This window comes from Apaloderma vittatum, unplaced genomic scaffold (genome assembly GCF_000703405.1).
Source record: "Apaloderma vittatum isolate BGI_N311 unplaced genomic scaffold, ASM70340v1 scaffold4023, whole genome shotgun sequence".
Classification (NCBI taxonomy): Eukaryota; Metazoa; Chordata; class Aves; order Trogoniformes; family Trogonidae; genus Apaloderma; species Apaloderma vittatum.
This window is the reverse complement of record NW_009709691.1, coordinates 44,796-63,794: the sequence shown is the minus strand read 5'-3', so window position 1 is coordinate 63,794 and position 18,999 is coordinate 44,796. Positions and strand designations below refer to the sequence as shown.

At 36.3% G+C, this 18,999-nt stretch overlaps 1 protein-coding gene across 1 annotated transcript in view; it reads left to right on the top strand.

Annotated features, from left to right (window-relative positions):
* Window positions 1-18,999, top strand: part of LOC104268299 (ankyrin repeat and sterile alpha motif domain-containing protein 1B-like) — a gene marked incomplete at its 3' end in the record, with an annotated part of 132,667 nt that overhangs the window by 81,035 nt on the left and 32,633 nt on the right. The window contains exons 7-8 of the mRNA XM_009867011.1: window positions 3,998-4,105; window positions 7,500-7,675. Coding sequence (XP_009865313.1) covers window positions 3,998-4,105; window positions 7,500-7,675 — 284 coding nt within the window. The remainder of the gene's footprint in view (window positions 1-3,997; window positions 4,106-7,499; window positions 7,676-18,999) is intronic.

The following is an 18,999-nucleotide window of genomic DNA, read 5'->3' as shown; positions in this document are numbered from 1 at the left end:
TATGAATTAAAATTAACTGCTGTTGTTTTAAGAACTGAAAGTTTAGCTCTACCCTTACCTGTCTCAGGATCATAGCAGTACTTGAGTGCTTCTTCCCTGAACATGTGCACAAAGGTCTCATCATGTGCCTATAACTTAAATGTCTACTGATTTCAGCTTTCTCTGGGATTAAGTGAAATTCAAGGCATTCAGAGTTGTCCTCTGAAATTTAGGAGACTGAAATCAGCCTATCTTCTATCTCAGCTCAAATCTGTTCACCTTAGCACACCTGATGGTAGTAATTATCAGCCAAGTTTTCTGTAGCTGCTGCTGCTGTAAAGAGAATGGGGTCATGAAGGCTCAGGTGGACTCCTCAGGGGGCAGGTGAACTGTTTTGGGAGGAGCTTTTCGACAGCTCATGGGTTAGGGCAGGACTCTACGGAGCTGTAGGATCCTCAGTGAGGTTCTGGGAGAGCAGAGGGTACTCTGAAGATATAGCTGCCCTTCAGGAAGACATAGAGTAAAGGAGGAGTAGGGATCCCCCTGCAGGGACATCAGCCATGGAGTGGTTTCTAAGCCATTTATTCCTCTGATCTAGTTACATGCTGAATCTCCTTTTTGAAAAGGTGAGTGTTCAGATTTTTATTCTAAGCAAATTTGGGTTTTTTTAGAGGTTAAAAAGCCTGTTAGTCTCTTTAGAGGAAATCACTCTAGTGAGAAATTCTATGTGAATCCACCCCATGGTGTGGCCTTCCATTATAAGGAAAAGTAAAAAGTTCTCTGGGGCTAGTGTAGCCATTATTTTAAAAGCCAAAGTTTAAAGCAAAAATTTTGACCCTCACTGAGGAATGAAGATATAGTGGATCTGAAGTTAAAGCAAGCTGTATTCTAGAGCCTAGGTCTTTACTGCTGCCTCTGGAAATTCAGCAGCAGCAACAGCTGAACTGGGCTGTTCTCTTCATGTCTGTCCTTCCTGACTCTGGCCACCCTGCGGAAAGGCAGCTGTGTTTTCCTGCTTTTGTGTTAATGCTTTCCTTTCTGCTTGGCTTTAAGCTAACTGGTGTTACAGAAACTGAGAAAGCTGGAGTTCCAGCTGTTTGAATTCTCCAGTGGTTGTTGCATTCTTGGGTTCATATTCCCCACTGCTTTTATTTCCACTGCTGTGTGACCACTTTTATGCTATTACTTGTGCATATGGCCCTATTTTGATTGAATGGGGCTCTGTTAAAATCAGATGACCGTAGAAAAAAATGCTCCTAAGCAGCCAAAGTTTTTGAGATTCTTAGAATTAATCCTCACTGAACTGTAATCTGCCATTGAGTCAACAGAGGTAAAATACTGCCATTTTTCCCAAAGCAGTATCATGAGGAAACATCTCTGAAGTGTGTATTAACATATGCTTCCTTCACCCCTTACGTGTTAGTCATGCTGTCTGTCTTTGAAACATGGAACAGGATGACAGTAAGTTGTGAAGGAAGTGTTATGAATCTGATGGGTAGTGACCCAGCCACCCTTTACTCTCCCCTGTCATGACAGGCTTGTCTCTAAATTCTGTGAGACCACAGCTGAGGAAACTTCTGGTCATTAAGTGGTGTAATTGACTAAGCTTGGCTTTGTTTTAATTTTCTTTTTTTTGAAAAAACTGATAGAGTCTAGACCAGTCTCTTGAGTACACCATAGTCAGAGTGGATGATGGTAACAGGACCACCTTTTTCAATAAGTTTGGGCAGATTTTGAAGACGAATTTCTAGGCAGCTGCAGGTGAATAGAATTCAGGTGCTGGTGAAAGCATCCACTGCTTGTATGTACTTTGTCTTTGGCTCTTGATGTAGGTCACCCATTTTGTGTCTGTTTCTTTGATAATATTATAGAATCATAGAATTATTCAGATTGGAAAAGACCTTTGGGATCATCGAGTCCAACCTTTAATCCTACTCTACAAAGTCCACCCCTAAACCATCTCCCCCAACACTACATCTAAAAGACCTTTAAACACATTCAGGGATGGTGACTCCACCACCTCCCTGGGCAGCCTATTCCCATGCCTGACTTATGGGTAAGGATATATTTACCTAGACTATAAGCCTCTCACAACTTGTGGTCATGTCTTTATTGTCTCATATGTATGCGATAGAATTTTCAGTAGCATAAAAACAAGTTAGAAGTGGAAATCCCACAGAAGTCCAAAGTTTTAAGGGTTGCACTCTTACAAGGATGACATGCTGCTGTCCCATTCTAAACCTATGCACTGTACCTTGTGCTGAGTCTTTTGCAGAGTTTTTCTGGAAGGAACTCTGCAGTTTTTAAAGTGAGTATTTTTGAGGCTATAATAAGTTTGGGATTTCCTCCTCAGAACTAGCCTTTAGCAATAAGTACATTGGTGTGAAAGTGGGGACTGACAAAGAATAAAAATAGAGTATTATTCATACAAAACTGTGGTTTTAAAGTATTGGACAGCAAGGTTGAAGTCCTTCACAGTTTCCCATCCATTTCATTTCTTAATAACTCTACTGATCCAATCATTTTAACACTCTTGTGGTAGAACTTAATTTTAGTTTTGCTTTTGGACAGTTGCACAATTACCAAGCAAATATTTTCAGGCGTGAATTCCTCTTTTCCTTTTATTTTTTCTTTGTATCTAGCTTTCTTTTCACTCCTTCTCCATCTTGCACATCAACTTGACAAATAATGTAGCTGACGGAACTGGAAAACATCCCAGAGCATTTTGTCATGCTGCTGGTTTTCTGATGGTCTCTTACAGCTCATCTTTGCTTCCATCACTACACAAAAAAGATAGAAGTGCCCATTTTCATATGAAGAAATGTACAGCAGATTATCCAGGGGACCACTGCTAAACATCAGACTTAATATATTGACGTTTTCAAATCATAAATTCTTTTGAAAAAACCCAACAACGTGAAGAGCATCCTGAAACTGCGTGTAATTCTCTGCCATTTCCAATTTAATTTTCTCAGATGTCTATTTTATCACAGATTGTATTTTGGTTTGGGGATTTGTTATTTAATCAGGAATAGCAGTGAGCTAAACAAGTGCATTGTAGACTGTAGAAATTAAATCAGAGAGGTTTCACTTCCCAGAAAGTCTTGTAGTCCTTCAGTGTGATATTGATGAAAGCAGTTATTGTAGTTTGCTTTTATGTGTGTTGCAACATGTACTGTTGTTCAGAAAGAACATTTTTCAGAAAATCGAGAAAATGCAGCAGCAGAATATCTACCTGATCTGACAACCAGACACTCTACTGGAAAAAACCAAAACACCACTAAGGCATAAATTAACAATTAACTTATTATTTAATATTTGTCCAACAATAACATTTACTAAGGGGTTGGTGTTTCATTGAGCTAGCCTGTGTACAAAGTGAAAGTAATGTATGTATTTCCATAAAAATAATAGCAATGAAGTTTAGCATTTTCATCATTCTACATTTGTTCTGGTTTTATAAACATTGTCATGAAGGTGGGACAACGAAAGCTTTAAGGAGAAAAAGCACAAGAATTTACAATACTGCTTTTTAGGCTGCTAGCTTTTAGCTACATTTTTGATTGAATTTTTTTTTTCCTCATGTGCTATCTCTGTACTGCAAGATTTGGTTTGTATTTGGTTTTCTTAATAGCGTCAGTATATATACTTATTGTGAACATCTTGAATGTCTTGACTAAGAATTCATCACAAATTTTGAGTGAAAGACTCAACAAGAATAATGTAATGGAACAGTTATAGATATTTCAAGGAGACAGGAAAAACACAGAGTCACAACTCATTACTTCTACAGTGAGATTTCTGTAACAGTTTCAACTGTTTGAAGAACTGGCCATTATAGTGTTTTATAATGCTTTCAATGAATGATTGCCTTGCAGCAGTGTTTATGGATAATTACAATGTTGTAATAGGAAAAATTGAAAAGTCTTTGGAAAAATAAAAGTAGACAATATATTTTTGATTGTAATAAACCCCCTTCATTCAGGAGTTTAAGTGTATGTGTATCTTTAAATTGCAGAATATATGGAAACAGGAAATGCAGGTACAGAGGAACGCCCTTTGGAATGTGCAGAACATCAGTCTTGCGTTTTGTCCCCGGAAGTTCTTCCGTCTCCAAAGGCTAAAAGTAAATATGTGTACTCTGTGAATACAGAAGTTGTACTGAATTTCTCTTTAATATTAAAATCTTATTGCTAACACATTCAACAAACATACAAAATGAAAAAGAGAGATTAAAGTTATTGATACAGTAGCTTTTTTCCATCATGAATTACCTACCTTGACTACATACAGTGTAATCCATGTTGTATAGGAAGGCAAGGAGCTGTATTCTCAAAAAGGATGAGTCACTGGTGGATTACAGTGTATTACATTATTTGATCTTAAATCTTTATAATTTATTGACCTTACACATTTCATAATCAAGTAAAACAAAGGAGTATTAGATATTTCAAAATACTTTGCAGACATTGTCATACTCAAGTTACGTATTAAATTTACTTTATCTTTCTCTGTGAATACCTCTACCAACTGTATTACCTCTGAATGCCTCTTAAGAAGATTGTGTGTGTGCTGCCCTTTCGTTCATCTTCTAATGCATCTTTCATATGCCATAATTACTACTGATGTTTGCATGTGCTTTCATCTTATGTTCTGATGTACTCTCTACACACCACACCGCTTAAATAGGGCATTTCCTGAATGTGGTATCCTGCTTTTCCATGGAAGTCATCACAGAATCGTATCAGCTGGAAGAGACCTAGAAGATCATCAGCCTTTGTCGCCGCCCTATCAACATGTTAACCACTTCCCCCCAATGCAACATCCACCCATCTCTTAAACACCTCCAGGGACAGTGACTCAACCACCTCCCTGGGCAGCCTGTTCCAATGGCTGACAACCCTTTCAGTAAAGAAATTCTTCCTAATATCTAACCGGAACCTCCTCTGGTGTTCCCCTCGTCCTATCACTCTCCAGCAGGGAGAACAGACCAACCCCCACCTATCTACAACCTCCCTTCAGGCAGTTGTAGAGAATGATGAGGTCTCCCCTCAATATCCTCTTCTCTAGGCTAAAACAGCCCCAGATCCCTCAGCCTTTCCTCAGAGGACTTACATTCTAAGCCCTTTACGAGCTTGGTAGCCCGCCTTTGTATCCTCTCCAGCACCTCAGTGTCCCCCTGTAGAACCAAACTTCTGCTTTCTGTAATCATCCAAAGTAAATGGAATTGGCTGATGGCAAATGCAAATAATTAAACTGTTCTTAGAAGCTGAGTGGGGTTTTTTTTTGGTCTGTTTTTTGGTTGGTTGGTTTGTTGGGTGGGTTTTTTCTGAGTTTTGTTTATTTGTTTAAGCATGTTTACAGGGGGAGTTTTCTTTCATGAGAAAACTAAGTTTCCTGCTGCATGACAGATTATGATCTTCATGGTGACAGTAAACAAAAGCTCTAGTTCCATTCATGCTTCCCACTGGAGTACTTAGCAGACGGTGTATGACGATAAATAGTTCCTCTGAAATTAGTAGAACCATGAAGTCAACCACCCTATGAAACAGAAATGTCTGTCCTGAAATTAAGTAGTAAATACTTTTAATATATTTTATTTCTTAATTATAAGATTATGATCTTGTATTCTTTTTTCCACTTTCAAGGTATGAATACTGTAAAATGTGCTAGCTGGCTTTTGCTTGTCTGTTGTGTAATCTTATTCTAAAGGAAAGAAATTTTACTTGGTTGTGCTTCCCATCCATCTGTCTGCCATTCTCCAACAATCTAATTTCAAATAATTTAAACTAGATTTGTATGAGGTATAGCAGTATCAATTACCTTTCTGTGACTTTCATGAAAATAGTAGCTGGATAGAGGATAGCGAATTTAATTAGTACCTGCACTGAAAGAAATAGGAAAAATTTGTCTTCTGTGTATTCATTCCAACAGCAATCAGCCAGCTAGTTAGCGTACACTTAATCACAGGTCAGTTGACATCCTTGGCATTCCAGTTCTGTCACGCAGAATTGATTCTTACCCAGTAAAAAATATTGCAGGTCATATGTGGGAGAACATAGAATTGGGGACATGAACATAATTATGTAGGAAACAGTAGTCCTGTTTTATTGTAGGGCACTGTGTCATGGTTGTAGATTTTTTTGCTTAGTATTTAGGTATTTTGCTTCAAATTTTAATGTATTATAATATTAATCTCAAATAATTTCAATTTTCTAATTAAAAAGCAGACTATAAATAAACCTGATTATATCTTTGCTTAATTTCCAAATTTGTGCAAGGTTACTAAGAGTAGTAAGAGTTTTGAATGCAAAATCTCTGTTACTTAGCTATTAAAAAGCAGTTAGATGATTTTAACTAACAACTTCTGTTCTTGGCTCTGAAAATTTCAGTCATAACTGGCCACAGTTGTAATTTTAAAAATACCTTAGCGTATTTATATTTACCTTAGTATAACAAACAGTGACTATGAAGAAAAATTACATAAAAGGAGCCTAAACTAAGCAGATATAAGGACTGTAGTTCCCAGCAGTATGAATCTTAGAAACCACTTCTAGGTTTACTGTTTTCTCCTGGAAAAACTTGAATTTCATTAATATTTTCAGTGTTTTTACTGAAGATAGTCGTGTAACACACGTGCAATAGATTATCAGAACCTAATGCAGTTGTTCGTAAAAAGTAGCTTTTTACTCTGCGGAGGTCTCGCTGCTGCCAGTGAGCAATTTGCAGAAAAGTTACCGCTCGTTGTGATTATAATACTTATTACTATTCATATTTCTGGTAGTCGCCCACAGTTAGTGTAGACATATAAAGAACATTGTCTTACTATTCTGGTGGATTTCTGAACTGAAGATATCTGATAAATTAAGGAGAAAACATGAAACACAATATAGAATGCCTTAAACATGGGTTTCCGGTAGACTGCTGTAGGGAGGCATGTTTTAAATTTCTGGGGTTTGCCTAGTATATTCTTCCACCATTCTATTTAATCCTGAGAAAGTGAGCAGGAATTGTTTATAAAGCATAGCTACTGTGATGGGACAGATGTATAGGCTCAGAAACTCAGTTCTAAACTACTTAAGGTTTATGGAACCGATGGAGTGTATTAGTTGATCATAGCAGCAAACATGAACCGAAAGCAGAATATGGGACACTGATTTTGTATGTTTGTAGAAACTTTCCTTTCCTCAATTAATTTTATATTCTTAGATAGTTGCTATTTCTATCCAATTTTAAGGATTAGAAAACGGAGAAAGTGTAAATGTGTGTTGTAATTCATCCTGATTAAATGCAGGGTATAGGGAAATGCAGAAGTGTGTAGATTACCTCCATTGTTTCCCATTTTGGAATGAGATGCTGTTATTTTTGAGAGGAAAATTGTGCATGAAGATCGCTGTTTAGATGATAAGGCATGGAAAATAACAGATACTCAATAAGCTTAAAGAATATGCATTTCATTTTTGGCCATAAATTACCCCTGGCATACTAATTATTGACTAATGGTGTGTCTGTTTTTAAAGGTGAAGCTGTGACTGGAGAATTATCAAAGCTCTTAGATGAAATCAAATTGTGCCAAGAAAAGGAATACTCTTTTGAAGACCTGTCTCATACAATATCAGACCATTATCTGGACAATTTTAGTAAAGTATCAGAGGAAGAACTTATGACCAGTGGAAGCCAAACCAAGCTTAATGTAGTAAGTAAGATGGGATACAAAGACAATATATTGAGTTATATCTGCTTTATTTGTGGTACGTTCAAGAAAGAAATAGTACAAGAGGGAGAATAGTACAAGTCTAACATAATAATAAAAAAAAAAATCGTGTGCTCCTTACAGGTTTAAAATTTTATGTTTCCCTTATTTTAAAAATTCCCTTATTTTACAAATTGCTTGCCACACCTCTGAATGGCTTTTATGGCCCCACTAACATAACCGAAAGTTCAGGTTAGTTGTTCTTCTGAGTGTGGGGAGTGCAAGAAATCAGGTGAAATCGGTGTTCTCAGTACTATAGCAAAGCCTAAATGCTTGCAGTATCTGGTTGAAAATGCCCCCCAAAAGAGGAAGCTAAGAAGCTTCAGCTATGATTCCTATACATTTTATTAGTGTACAGCTTTCCCGATAGCCTAATGGTGTTAAAGACTGAGTCTCTAATACAGAAGATTGTTGCGGTTGTGATACTTCAGTGATTTCCAACTACAGTTGAAAATATGACTTTATTACTACTAATCCTATGCATGAAGTGCTCTAGGATTCATTTTCTCCTTGCAGTGTAACAAGGCTTTTTTTATCTTTTTTTTAAAAAAAATTGAATTATCTTCCTCAATAAGTAAAGTAAATGGGATTGCCTAGGGAATAAAGCAGAGAACAGAAGGGAGAATGCTAAGTGCTAAATTTCAATTAATGTTCTTCATAAGTTAAGAGAAATTATGCTCTTATATGTGGTAAAAACCATGGCAAGTTAAGGACTTTTATGTTCTGGAGGATTTGTTACAATATATGTGGACAGAATGAGATTTACAACATGGTTAGTGCCATGAAATACAGCAGATACTTTTGTAAAGCCCTTCTAGATGTTTGAATGATTAGATATATAACTCTTTTTGAAGTCAGTCTGAACAAGGTACTGATCTGATTTAAGCATTTCTATACATCTTTTTAGTATTTCTCTGTCTTTAGGTGCTAACTCTTATTTAAATCTGCTCAGCAGCTGTTTTGTGGAAAATGTAATCCGTATGATTCTGTGTAGTCAGACTGAAATTTTTACATACCTAAATGAAATACAGTGAACGGGAAGTATTCAGTCACTAATTCTGTAATTTACATGTTGCAGGCAAATACAAAGGTAAATTAGGCAATACAGTTTTTGAGATTTCATCTACTTGTATGTTGAATTAGATGCCAAGTCTTCAAAAGTGGGAACTGCTTAAAGCATGTTGTGACTCTCTCCTGCTGGAGCACTGTGATGTGGGATTTTTCTGTTTGATCTAGATAATCCATTTCATCCTTTTAAAATATTTTAAGGTCACTCTGTTCAGTTGCTACCTGGCTAAACTGCATTAAAAAGAGGAAGTGGCTCCCAGTTTTGACACATTGTCTTTTAGTTTTTAACACACTGCCTTGCCTTGGTGTGTAGACTCCCTGTATAGAGCATGGGTTATATGAAAACACAGATGCACTGCAAGGAGCCGTCAAAGAGTAATTAGGAAGAAGCACTAAAATGGAGAGATGTTTAGCTCTGAAAATGGGTGCAATGGTGAATGCTACCAAACTGCTCTGAGGGCAGGACCAGCAAGCATGGTAGTGGAAGAAGCGTTGTCAGTAGGGTAATGATTGAAGAAACTTAAATGAATATTTTTATAAGAACATGGAGATACAGACAGAAAGAGATAAGTGGAGACATATATAGATATGGAGAGTCAGAAATAGATTTCTTGGATATGTATTAAAGAAGAGAAAGATTCTTACAGCTTCTTCTGACTTTAGTTTTCTCCTTCCTGGGAAGCTTCTGTAAAAATCTCAGTAGGGTAAGTAGAGTCTTCTCTGTTGTCTGCATTTATTTGGCTCATATTCACTGCTGTCTCACATGCCAAGACCCGATGGAATCAGGGGAAACACACAAGTGTGGTAGCAATGGAGCACAGATTCTTTCTGCCTGTGGGACCAAATGTTGTCTTTCTCTGTTATCAACTCCAGCACAGGGGAGAGAATTGCACCTGGTGTACCACTACAAGTAAGAAGTTACTTGTGGTTCAAATTAGCAGATTTCCCCCTAACTTTCTTTGCTTGCTGTGCCAACATCATCTCTGAAGAGGTGTAGAAGTCAGGTCCCTGTTGGTAATGTGTCAGGTGATGCCATTTGCTGGACAAATGTTGGTTCCAGAGACAATGACTGGTGCAGGCTTTTCAACCTTGCCTGTAGTCTGGTGATCTGAACAGGTTCTAAAACCTGTCATGACACCTCATGGCCCTTACATTCTGCAAAAGAACTGTCTGCTAGGAGATATCTGCATTCTTTGCATCATGCAACAGCATTTCAGAGACATAGGAAGCCAAGACACGGGGATTTCTGTTTGGAATAGTAGCTTGTGGGTCAAAAGCTTAGTAAGTTGGAGCAAGGAGCATTAGGAGCCACTTCCTGAGGATAACGTGGATGTGTGAAAGAGAAGGCTTATGGAAGCAGAGTGTATTTCAAAGCATTGCTTTAACAACTGATTCTGTTGAAGAGGGCCCAATCACCCTGGTACTGCTATGGCTAAATAAGTTTTAGATTGATTCAGGACTGCAGAAAGGAGTGTCTATCTACCTAAGATCTACAGCCCGGAATTGTCTCCTGAATTTAAGTGCCAATCTCTTTTACTTGAAAGAGCAGGACTTACTGATCTTAGTAAGGATGCTGTATTCATTAGCAAATTCTGTTCTTTTTCTGGCCTCAGACCTCTTTCTAGATGAAAAGTTTGAGTTTAGTCACCTTAATTCCAAATTACTAGTCAACTCTGTGTTGCCTCTCAAGTTTCCTCCGGACATGGAAGAGATGAACAGGAAAACTGAAGGGCAGGATTTTGATGCTTAGGAGGCATGAACATCTGGAAGGGTACGATGGAGCAGTAAGAAAAAGCAAGAAGAATGAGAATAGACACCACAATGTAGATGTGAAAAGGAAGAGATGAATAAAAATGTCCCCACGGGATAATTCCGTTCTTAAAGTTGGAAGGGAAATGGGGAAAATTTTGGGTTTCTGGAAAAGCATGATATGTTGGCTTACTGAATGAGGAGAGCAATTAATGAAGACAGTGAAAACTGTGAATGCTTGTTTGATGAATTGCACCAAGTCAGATGAGAATAAGTTAATATCATCTTTTATTTGAAGAGTACATTATAAGGAATAAACAAAAGAAAGTCATGTTAAAGGTACAGTGGAAACTATTATTTTAGTCCTTGATTTTGCAACTCTGGTTGTGTTTTGCTGTACTTCTGATGTACTGTCTTGTAAAATACTCATTCCATGTTTCCTAGTCTGTCTTCGCCAGTCATTAAAACACGTGTATTATGAGGTAGCAGGCATAACCCACTGTTCATTGTATCCATAAAACTGAAGTCCAGATTGAACAGAATTCTGCAATTGGAAATGTGGGTTGTTATGCTACTTGAAGAGAGAGCGATGAAAAGACATTTATATACCTCAGCATCATTTTGGTTGGAATTGCCCATTTTCCTCAAAGGCTTGTACACTCCGTGGGGTTGATGGTGGATTCATAGATTTCTTTTTTACTCCCAGTTCCTATCTGCTTGTTTTTTCCCCCTTTTTGGCTCTTTTATCTTGAATACACTCTTTAGTTCTCCTGTCTATGCAAAGATACAGAAAGCCCCAATAGCCGCTGTACAAGGGAGCTGGGAAAACTTTCTACTTAGACCTTTCTCAGTGCTGACATATGTTTGCTGAATACAAAACTTTCACTCTAAATAACTAGGATTTGATTGTTCAGCGAGTCAGAAAAGGAGCTGTGCTTCAAAACATGTTCCAGAAAACATGAGGGGGAAAAAGATGTAGTAAAATCCTTGATAGTATCACAGTTCAGTTTAACTTGGGTGTTTCCTTGTAAAAAATCAAGCTGTCTTAAGTATCGTTGCTAGCAAAATTAGCTTTTGACAATAGCTTACAGTAGCTTCAGGTTTTTTTTAAAAAAAGTATCATTTAAAGAAATTTATTTTCCAATAGATGGCAGTCTGGCTCAGTAATTTCAAGAACAAAAGCAGCCATCTTATGTAAGAGTTTTCCAACTTTTTTTCATTGCTACATTAATATCGTGCATTTTTGATACGGTTGTTAGTACAAACTGCTTAAAAACAAACACCTTTAACTCTTATAAGAGGAAAATTTATTGGACATCGTGACTTAAAATTAAACTACAAACTGAAATATCAGGGTAAGGTTAGAAGTGTATTATAATATAGAGGATACACATCAAGTATGTTTCAAACAATCTGTGTGAATTCAAGAGCAAGTAAGAAAATTTAGACATAACTTGTAAAGCAGGGATCCAGAAAAAATAGTTGTGTCAGGAAAATGAACAGAAGAATGTTGATGTGTGTATTGTGAGGAATCTTGCTGAGCTCCTGCAAGTAAATTGTTTAAATTAAGATTCCTCTACCAGTGGAATACTAGCTAACATCATTACCGGTTTCTTGTCAGGTTTTGAGGTTCCTGTGTATGTATTCACAGAGTGAAAAAATTATTTTAAATGCAATATTAAAACCAGAAGTATGCTGTATTTATTACAATGTATTTGCTCATTTTAAAATTGCTCAATTTAAAAGAAATCAGGAAAGAAAGTATGTGGGGTTTGTTCATCTATAAAAGAAATCCTGTGGATGCTAGAGAATATGTTATTTTTTGTTTGCTTTAGATGGTCTGTGATTGCAAAACCAAAAATAGGGTATTGTATACTTCCATATGTCTGTGTGTGAGTATATATATATTTGCTAGACAGACATATTAAATACGACACACCTCGATCTTGTTCTTTTATAAACTTGACATTTTATTTTAATGATATTTTTTCTGAAAATTTACTCTTAAAAGTTGTTTATCTTACTCTGTGTTAAATCCCATCCTTAATAATAATTTTGATCAGCATTATTTTCATTTGACAATAACTATTCTTTTTGTTGAGAACTAATGAGAATTTTTGAACTAAAACTATTTTTAAAATAATAAAAATTTACCATGTACACTTAAAACTGAATGTCCAAATTGATGTATTTTCTTCAGAGCAATCCCTTTAATAGTGTGTAGTAAGTGATTGCTTGCAATATTTGCTTTTGCATGTAGGCTGTTGTGTTCAGAAGCACATTACATAGACTACATTATTGATATGCAAGTGAAAATGCAGTATCTTACATCTTTGGATATGTGACATGAGTTTAGGTTAAAGACATAGATCTAGAAAGTGCTTTTGTGTTCTTAATAACAAAGTATATGTTAAAGGATTTTACTTAATTACCTGGAATAAATACTGAGAAACTTGTTACAAGGTGCCCCTGTTTTGTGTTGCTTGGTTATATTTGGTTGGTTTTTTATTCCTACAGAATAAAACTGAAGATAGTACAAACATGTAAGAATACAGTGCCTGTACTACAGAGAAGTTTCATCGAAATGGCAGCAGTATATCTGATTAAATTTAATGTGGTTATATAATAGATAATAAAGGCTGGCAGCAGTAATTTAAATTTAAATATGAAGAAAGGTTCTGTATAGTCTCAGGAAAAAGATTTGGATTTCATCACAGGCATATAAATGTCAATTTCTGCTTACTTCTGTCATCCAGAGAGGGAAGTTGATACTTGTGTGCATTAAGAGACAGTAAAAAAAAATTACTTAAAACCATCTTACACGAACATTGCTGAAAACATGGATGGTACATATTGCTTTTTACTCTCTTATGGCAGAGTATCAAGAAGACAACAGTATATAAAGGTAATAAAACTATGATCATATTTGATCTATGTATAAGGGGAGATTTGAAAGCATAGGATTGTGTGCTTTTTGAAAGATGGCTAAAAATGGATATATTAGAGGTGAATAAAATTTACGCATTGTCCTTCCAAAGTCATTTATTCTGATCATTTTTTTCTCTAAGGCAAAGAACAATTCTTGATGAAAAGCACACAAAGTATTTTTCTTTTATTTTACAAAGTCATAATCACTGGAATTTATTGGACAATACTGAGATAAACAATTTAGTAGTATTCAATAATACTGTGCTTTTTGTGTTGCTTTTTTGTTGTTGTTGGGTGGTGGTTTTTTAACATAACGTTTAAATAAATGTCTGGGCTGAAATATTTTAATGGTTACGAGTGAGCAAATAGGCTGGAGTAAAATGATTACCATCTTGAATCAAACGTGGTGGCCTTTAACAATGTCACACACATGCATAATGGCATTATCGAGACAGTGAGACAAAACTCCACATGCCAACAGCAATGAGCAAGCCAGAAATGTATACAATGGTTGACTAATGAGGTGACATTAAAAGCAATTCAAGAAAATTTTCATTGCTTATTCATTAGGGAATAGTAAGATAATCAGGCCTGATTGTTTGGGACCCTATAGAGAGAAGCAGATAAATTTAAAATTATTTAATATACTAACATTTATTGAATTTGGTAATGCAGCTTCGCTGTCTTTTGCAGGTAATTATGAAGTATAAAAAAAAAGGATTGTACTTAGTCAGTGTTTGAAGTAGGGTTACTTTACTTAATTCTGCCTTTACAATAGTGATAGATTGAGTCTTATTTTGCAAGCACATATGGACTCTTATTTCTGTGGGAAGTAAAAATATGAAGGCCATCTCTCCCAGGATATGTAAACCTTACTTCTTAAGATTCCCTTGTTGCAAAGGTCTACCCACTCTCTGAAGATGAGATTATATAACTTTAAAAATTGTTTTTAAATTATACCAGCCAACTAAAAAACATCTGTTAGCCCCAGTTTCTAGTGGACACAGTGGCAATTCCCACTAAACCAGAACTGTTGGTGGTGGGTTCTGTTGTCGTTGTTAGAAAATTATAATATGACATCCAGTACTGAATATCTACTTGATCAATATAGAATTATATGTCTGATATAAACTACTTTACAAAATTAATTCTAAAATCTATTTAAACACGAAGTGGTTATTACAAAGAAGCAGGGGGAAACGTACCAAGTTTATGCAAATTTTTGTCCCTTCTATTAGGTAGGTTACCTAGCCAAGGGAAGTTCAGACAGTTTTGAGGTATCCTTTCCTAACTTATGTTCCATAGTTACTCAAGTAGGTTATTTTTTTTTTTTGTATCTATAGGTTATGCTGTTTCAGTACAGTGTTGTAAAGATTAGAGGGATCTTAGCAGCAGCCATGTGGGTCTCTATGCAGAACAGTTTGCTCAGTGACATTCTTCACAGCCAACTAAATTAGACTGCAGCTCCCTGCTGCTGTGATTTGTGGTAGAAGTTTTGCTACACAGTCCTCCAGTGCAGTGTGTAGACCTGTCCTGTGAGATAGCTAGCACTTAAAGAACGTAGTGTCATGAAACATGAAAACACTTAATATGATTTAAACTGCCCGGAGTAAAGTGTAACTAGGGGAAGATGCTGGCCAAGCCACCAGTTCATGTAATCTGCTTTAAAAAGTACCTATTCCTTTTCCACTAGAATGGTTTTCTGAAGTATTTAACCAGTCCAATTATGTATGTGTGTGGCAAATTCCTTGACTATCAGATACTCGCAGGAAAATAGCTTACAGACAAATTAAACTGTCTGGATGCTGTTATGTGTTTAGTTTCCACTGGTGAATTCTAAATGTGTCTAATCCTTTTGCTCCAATCTGTCACTTTGTTTACTGCAGTGACCTTGTATTACCATTTTTGCATAACATGTGCTGTATGTACAGGCATTTTCTTTTATTTGCTGAGTATTTGCTTCCATTTATTCCTATATAGTAAAATCTGTCAGAGTAGAAAAGAACAAATAGCTTGTGCATACACTCTATAACTTGCAATACTTCAGACTTGTTCTATCTTAAAGTTTGCTTTTTCCTGACTAACTAATCCCAGCATTTTCAAGGTTATTTTATATGTAAATCTTACCATGCTACCAGCTACTTCACTTGCCCTGCTGCGGACTCTTTCATCTTCGCTAAATCTCTTTTATGTAAGGATCTCAGATATGGGTGTAGAATTTTTTCCATATAAGGTAATTATAATATAAGCTTTTCAGATCAAAGAGGTTGTTTGTCTTTATGGCTATAATGCTGTATGTAAATTTGGGGTGCTCTGGAAATGATGAGTAATATTTTATCTACTCCAGAATCCCGCTGGACAGCTACGTTTTATTAAATTAACCACAGTAGATTTTTGATATTTTTTTTCACAAGGACCATTTTAGTTCAGAGTTTGTCATATCTGTCATATGCTGTAGTACTGAGCACGTAAATGGTTTGGAGACTAACCTCTGTTTCATTATGCTTAGATGAGTACCAAAGAAATCTACTAATCTCAGCAGGATTAGCCAGGATCTGAGGAATCTTTTCAGAACTGATCTTCAGATCATCTTGCCAATATGAAGTATATTTCAGTTAATTAAATATCTTGTGTGTGTGTGTGCTATTCAGTGCTTTAAAGAACCTTCTTTTTCATCCCTGTTTGTGCCATTACTTTTTTATTTTATTTTTTCTAACTTCCCTGAGCTGCCTGTACCACTGTGGACGCTGCTGCCAGGCGTGTCTAGCAGAACATTTGTGTCTTCCTTTCCTTCCATACCCTCAGTGTCCATCATTTTGTGAGTATGCAAGAGTGTACAACATGATGCCCATTTTTAAGCTACAATCTCCAACTTTATTTGGGATCTTCTGAGATAATTTCAGTCACTTCTGAAGAACAGAAAAAGAAGGAAGTGCCATGAGATTTCCACCCAGACAGATGATTTTGCAATATTTTGCAATATTAACTTTAAGTTGCTCTTTGTCATATTATTACAAACCCAAATCATTGCAAAGATGAATGACACTTGCTGTTACTGGAATATAAGTCACTGAAGATGTTTCCCTCAAGCCCTGACCTTCCTTAGATGTCTGCCAAAAATCTGTCATGGACTCCTACCCTATATTTCCCTTGGGTTTCTCCTTTCCTCATACATTTTTTTCCAGAATTAGGTTTTGAATTTCTCCCTCACAAGAGGATTTAATTTCATCATGATCTTCCTTGGTTCTCTTAAAATTCATTTTCTCCCTGTTTGATCAGCGTATCACCAGTAGGCGTGCTGAAATTCCAGAGGGGGGATCCAGCTGCCCTTACGTTAAGTCTCTCATGTCCCTGTGGATGTGCAAAGTGCCTTTGGCGTGAGGCTAACATGGGCTCAGTTGTGCCTTTAGGAGTGGAGCTTGGCTTGGAAAGTCGTGGTGTTATGGAGTGGCAGGTAGAAGCTAGGCAGGGTGCCCAAAGATAGACACTGTCCCTCAATGTAGAGGCAACTTAATCAAGGTCCAAATGTCCCTCCAGTTGATTGGCAGTGTTAACATTAAGGATTGAGAAATGTTTGTCAAACTTTAGTAATTGGTTTATCACATTTGAGCAATGGAGGATGTAACAATGTTTGAGATCTATAAGGAATATGAAGGAATTCTCCAGCATTTAAATATGTTAGGTTTTAATTTCTGAAAATGTATTTTTTCTCTCTTGAAAAATTATCTTTGATAGTTTGTAAAAAGCCTGAGCTGGAATATGTGGGAGATCTATTTTTCATAGTCATAAGTGGATATTTACCCCAGTGGAAAGATAACTGTCTTAAAGCATTCTTTCTCCTTCTTTCCTTATTAAAATGTACTTTTTTTCTATATTGTGATCTTAAACAAGAATACATCATTCTGGAACTTCTTAGCTTTTGATCTTTCTGCATGTTACAGAGGTAGGTATTGCTATAATAATTCTAGAGTTCTGTCACTGTTGTCAGGTAGCAATGCAGGTCAGATTGTATTTTTTAATACATAGTGGGTATTCTATCTACACAGCAGGATACAAACAGTAGAAGAAAAGAAAAAATGTCTTAAGTATCTTTTGTATACACCTGAAGTCGCCACTGATTTCATGTCTACTTTTTTTAGTAGAAGAATCAAGTCATTAAGCTTGGAACTGGCAGTAAAGCCTGACGATCACCATCTGATAGGAAATGCATGAGAAGAGTGAGAACCATATGGAGGTGTCTCTCAGTTGTTTTCTCTAGTGTGGGGAGCACCACAGCTTTATCCCTGTGGTATAAACCAAACATGGAGCCTACTAATCCATCAGAGCTGTGTGACCCCCTGCAGGATTCATTAAGAAGTGGAGATCAGGGCAACTGTTTGGTTTCACTGTATTGTGTTCTGTGATTCTTTTGAAGCTGGATAGGCAGGTACTCTTAGCAGCAGCAGTTTCCCTTCTTTGCTGCTTCTTAATAAGAGCTATATAAGTAGTGCTAATGGTAAATATTCTGCCATATTTCACAGGGCAAAGTGACCGCCCATGATAAGCTGATACAAAACAACGGTTTCTTAAAAAGTTTTTTCGTAGATGAAATTAGAACATTGGGCAACTTATTTGGACTACCAGCTTCATTATTTTTTTTATTCTACTGTAATGGCAACAATCATATTTATTTTATAATTGACATATAAAAAAGTTAAGTAGTTTCATCCTTAAGTCTTAAAGTTATTGATGACTACTTCATTGCATTTTGTTGGCAGATTTTTTCAGTCCCTTTGAATAAGCTTGGCATGTAGAAAATGAATAGCAAAATAAATATTGGACCAGATTCTTATACCTATATAATATGTACGATCAGGAGTAACTGAGAGTTAAGGGGAAAGTGCCTAATATTTATTGTGCAAATATTTGCCCATGAAATTAATATAGATCAGCAGTGTGCCATAAATGGAAAACTTAGCTTTTCTGAAACTTTGCTGTATACTGAAATCCTTGACTGAGTACAGTGGTATAAGTTTTGAAACTGAGATTAGAAGCAGAAACCAGGTTTACTTGACCGTGCATACATTTGTTTTTACACTGTTTTGGTTTTTTTCACTTTTTCAGAAGGATGTGAAATTTGAATGATTTACACACCTTTGATCATCTATGTTCTTGTCTCTTGGCAGCTGCCCTTCATAAATTTATTCTAAGTTTCAATTTGGTGCCATGAGGGAAAATCTCAGAAGACTCTTCAATTTTATTTGCTTCAGTAGTTATTTGAGATCGAGCAGCTTCTATTAATACTGCTGCTATTATTTCTGTTGATATTGGTTCTCTGCCCAGTATCTCTGGAATATGAACTGTTCACAGCCTGCAAAGAAGCAGCATCAGCACTGCCTGTCAATCTTAGACCAAGATAATATTAACATGTAGAAATGTTTTATTCCTATGCTGGTCTTTCTTTTAATTATTAGTAGCTGATGCCTTTTGGCTATTGGAATATTTACTGTCTTGCCTGTGTCTGTTTCCAAAATGGTGTTTCC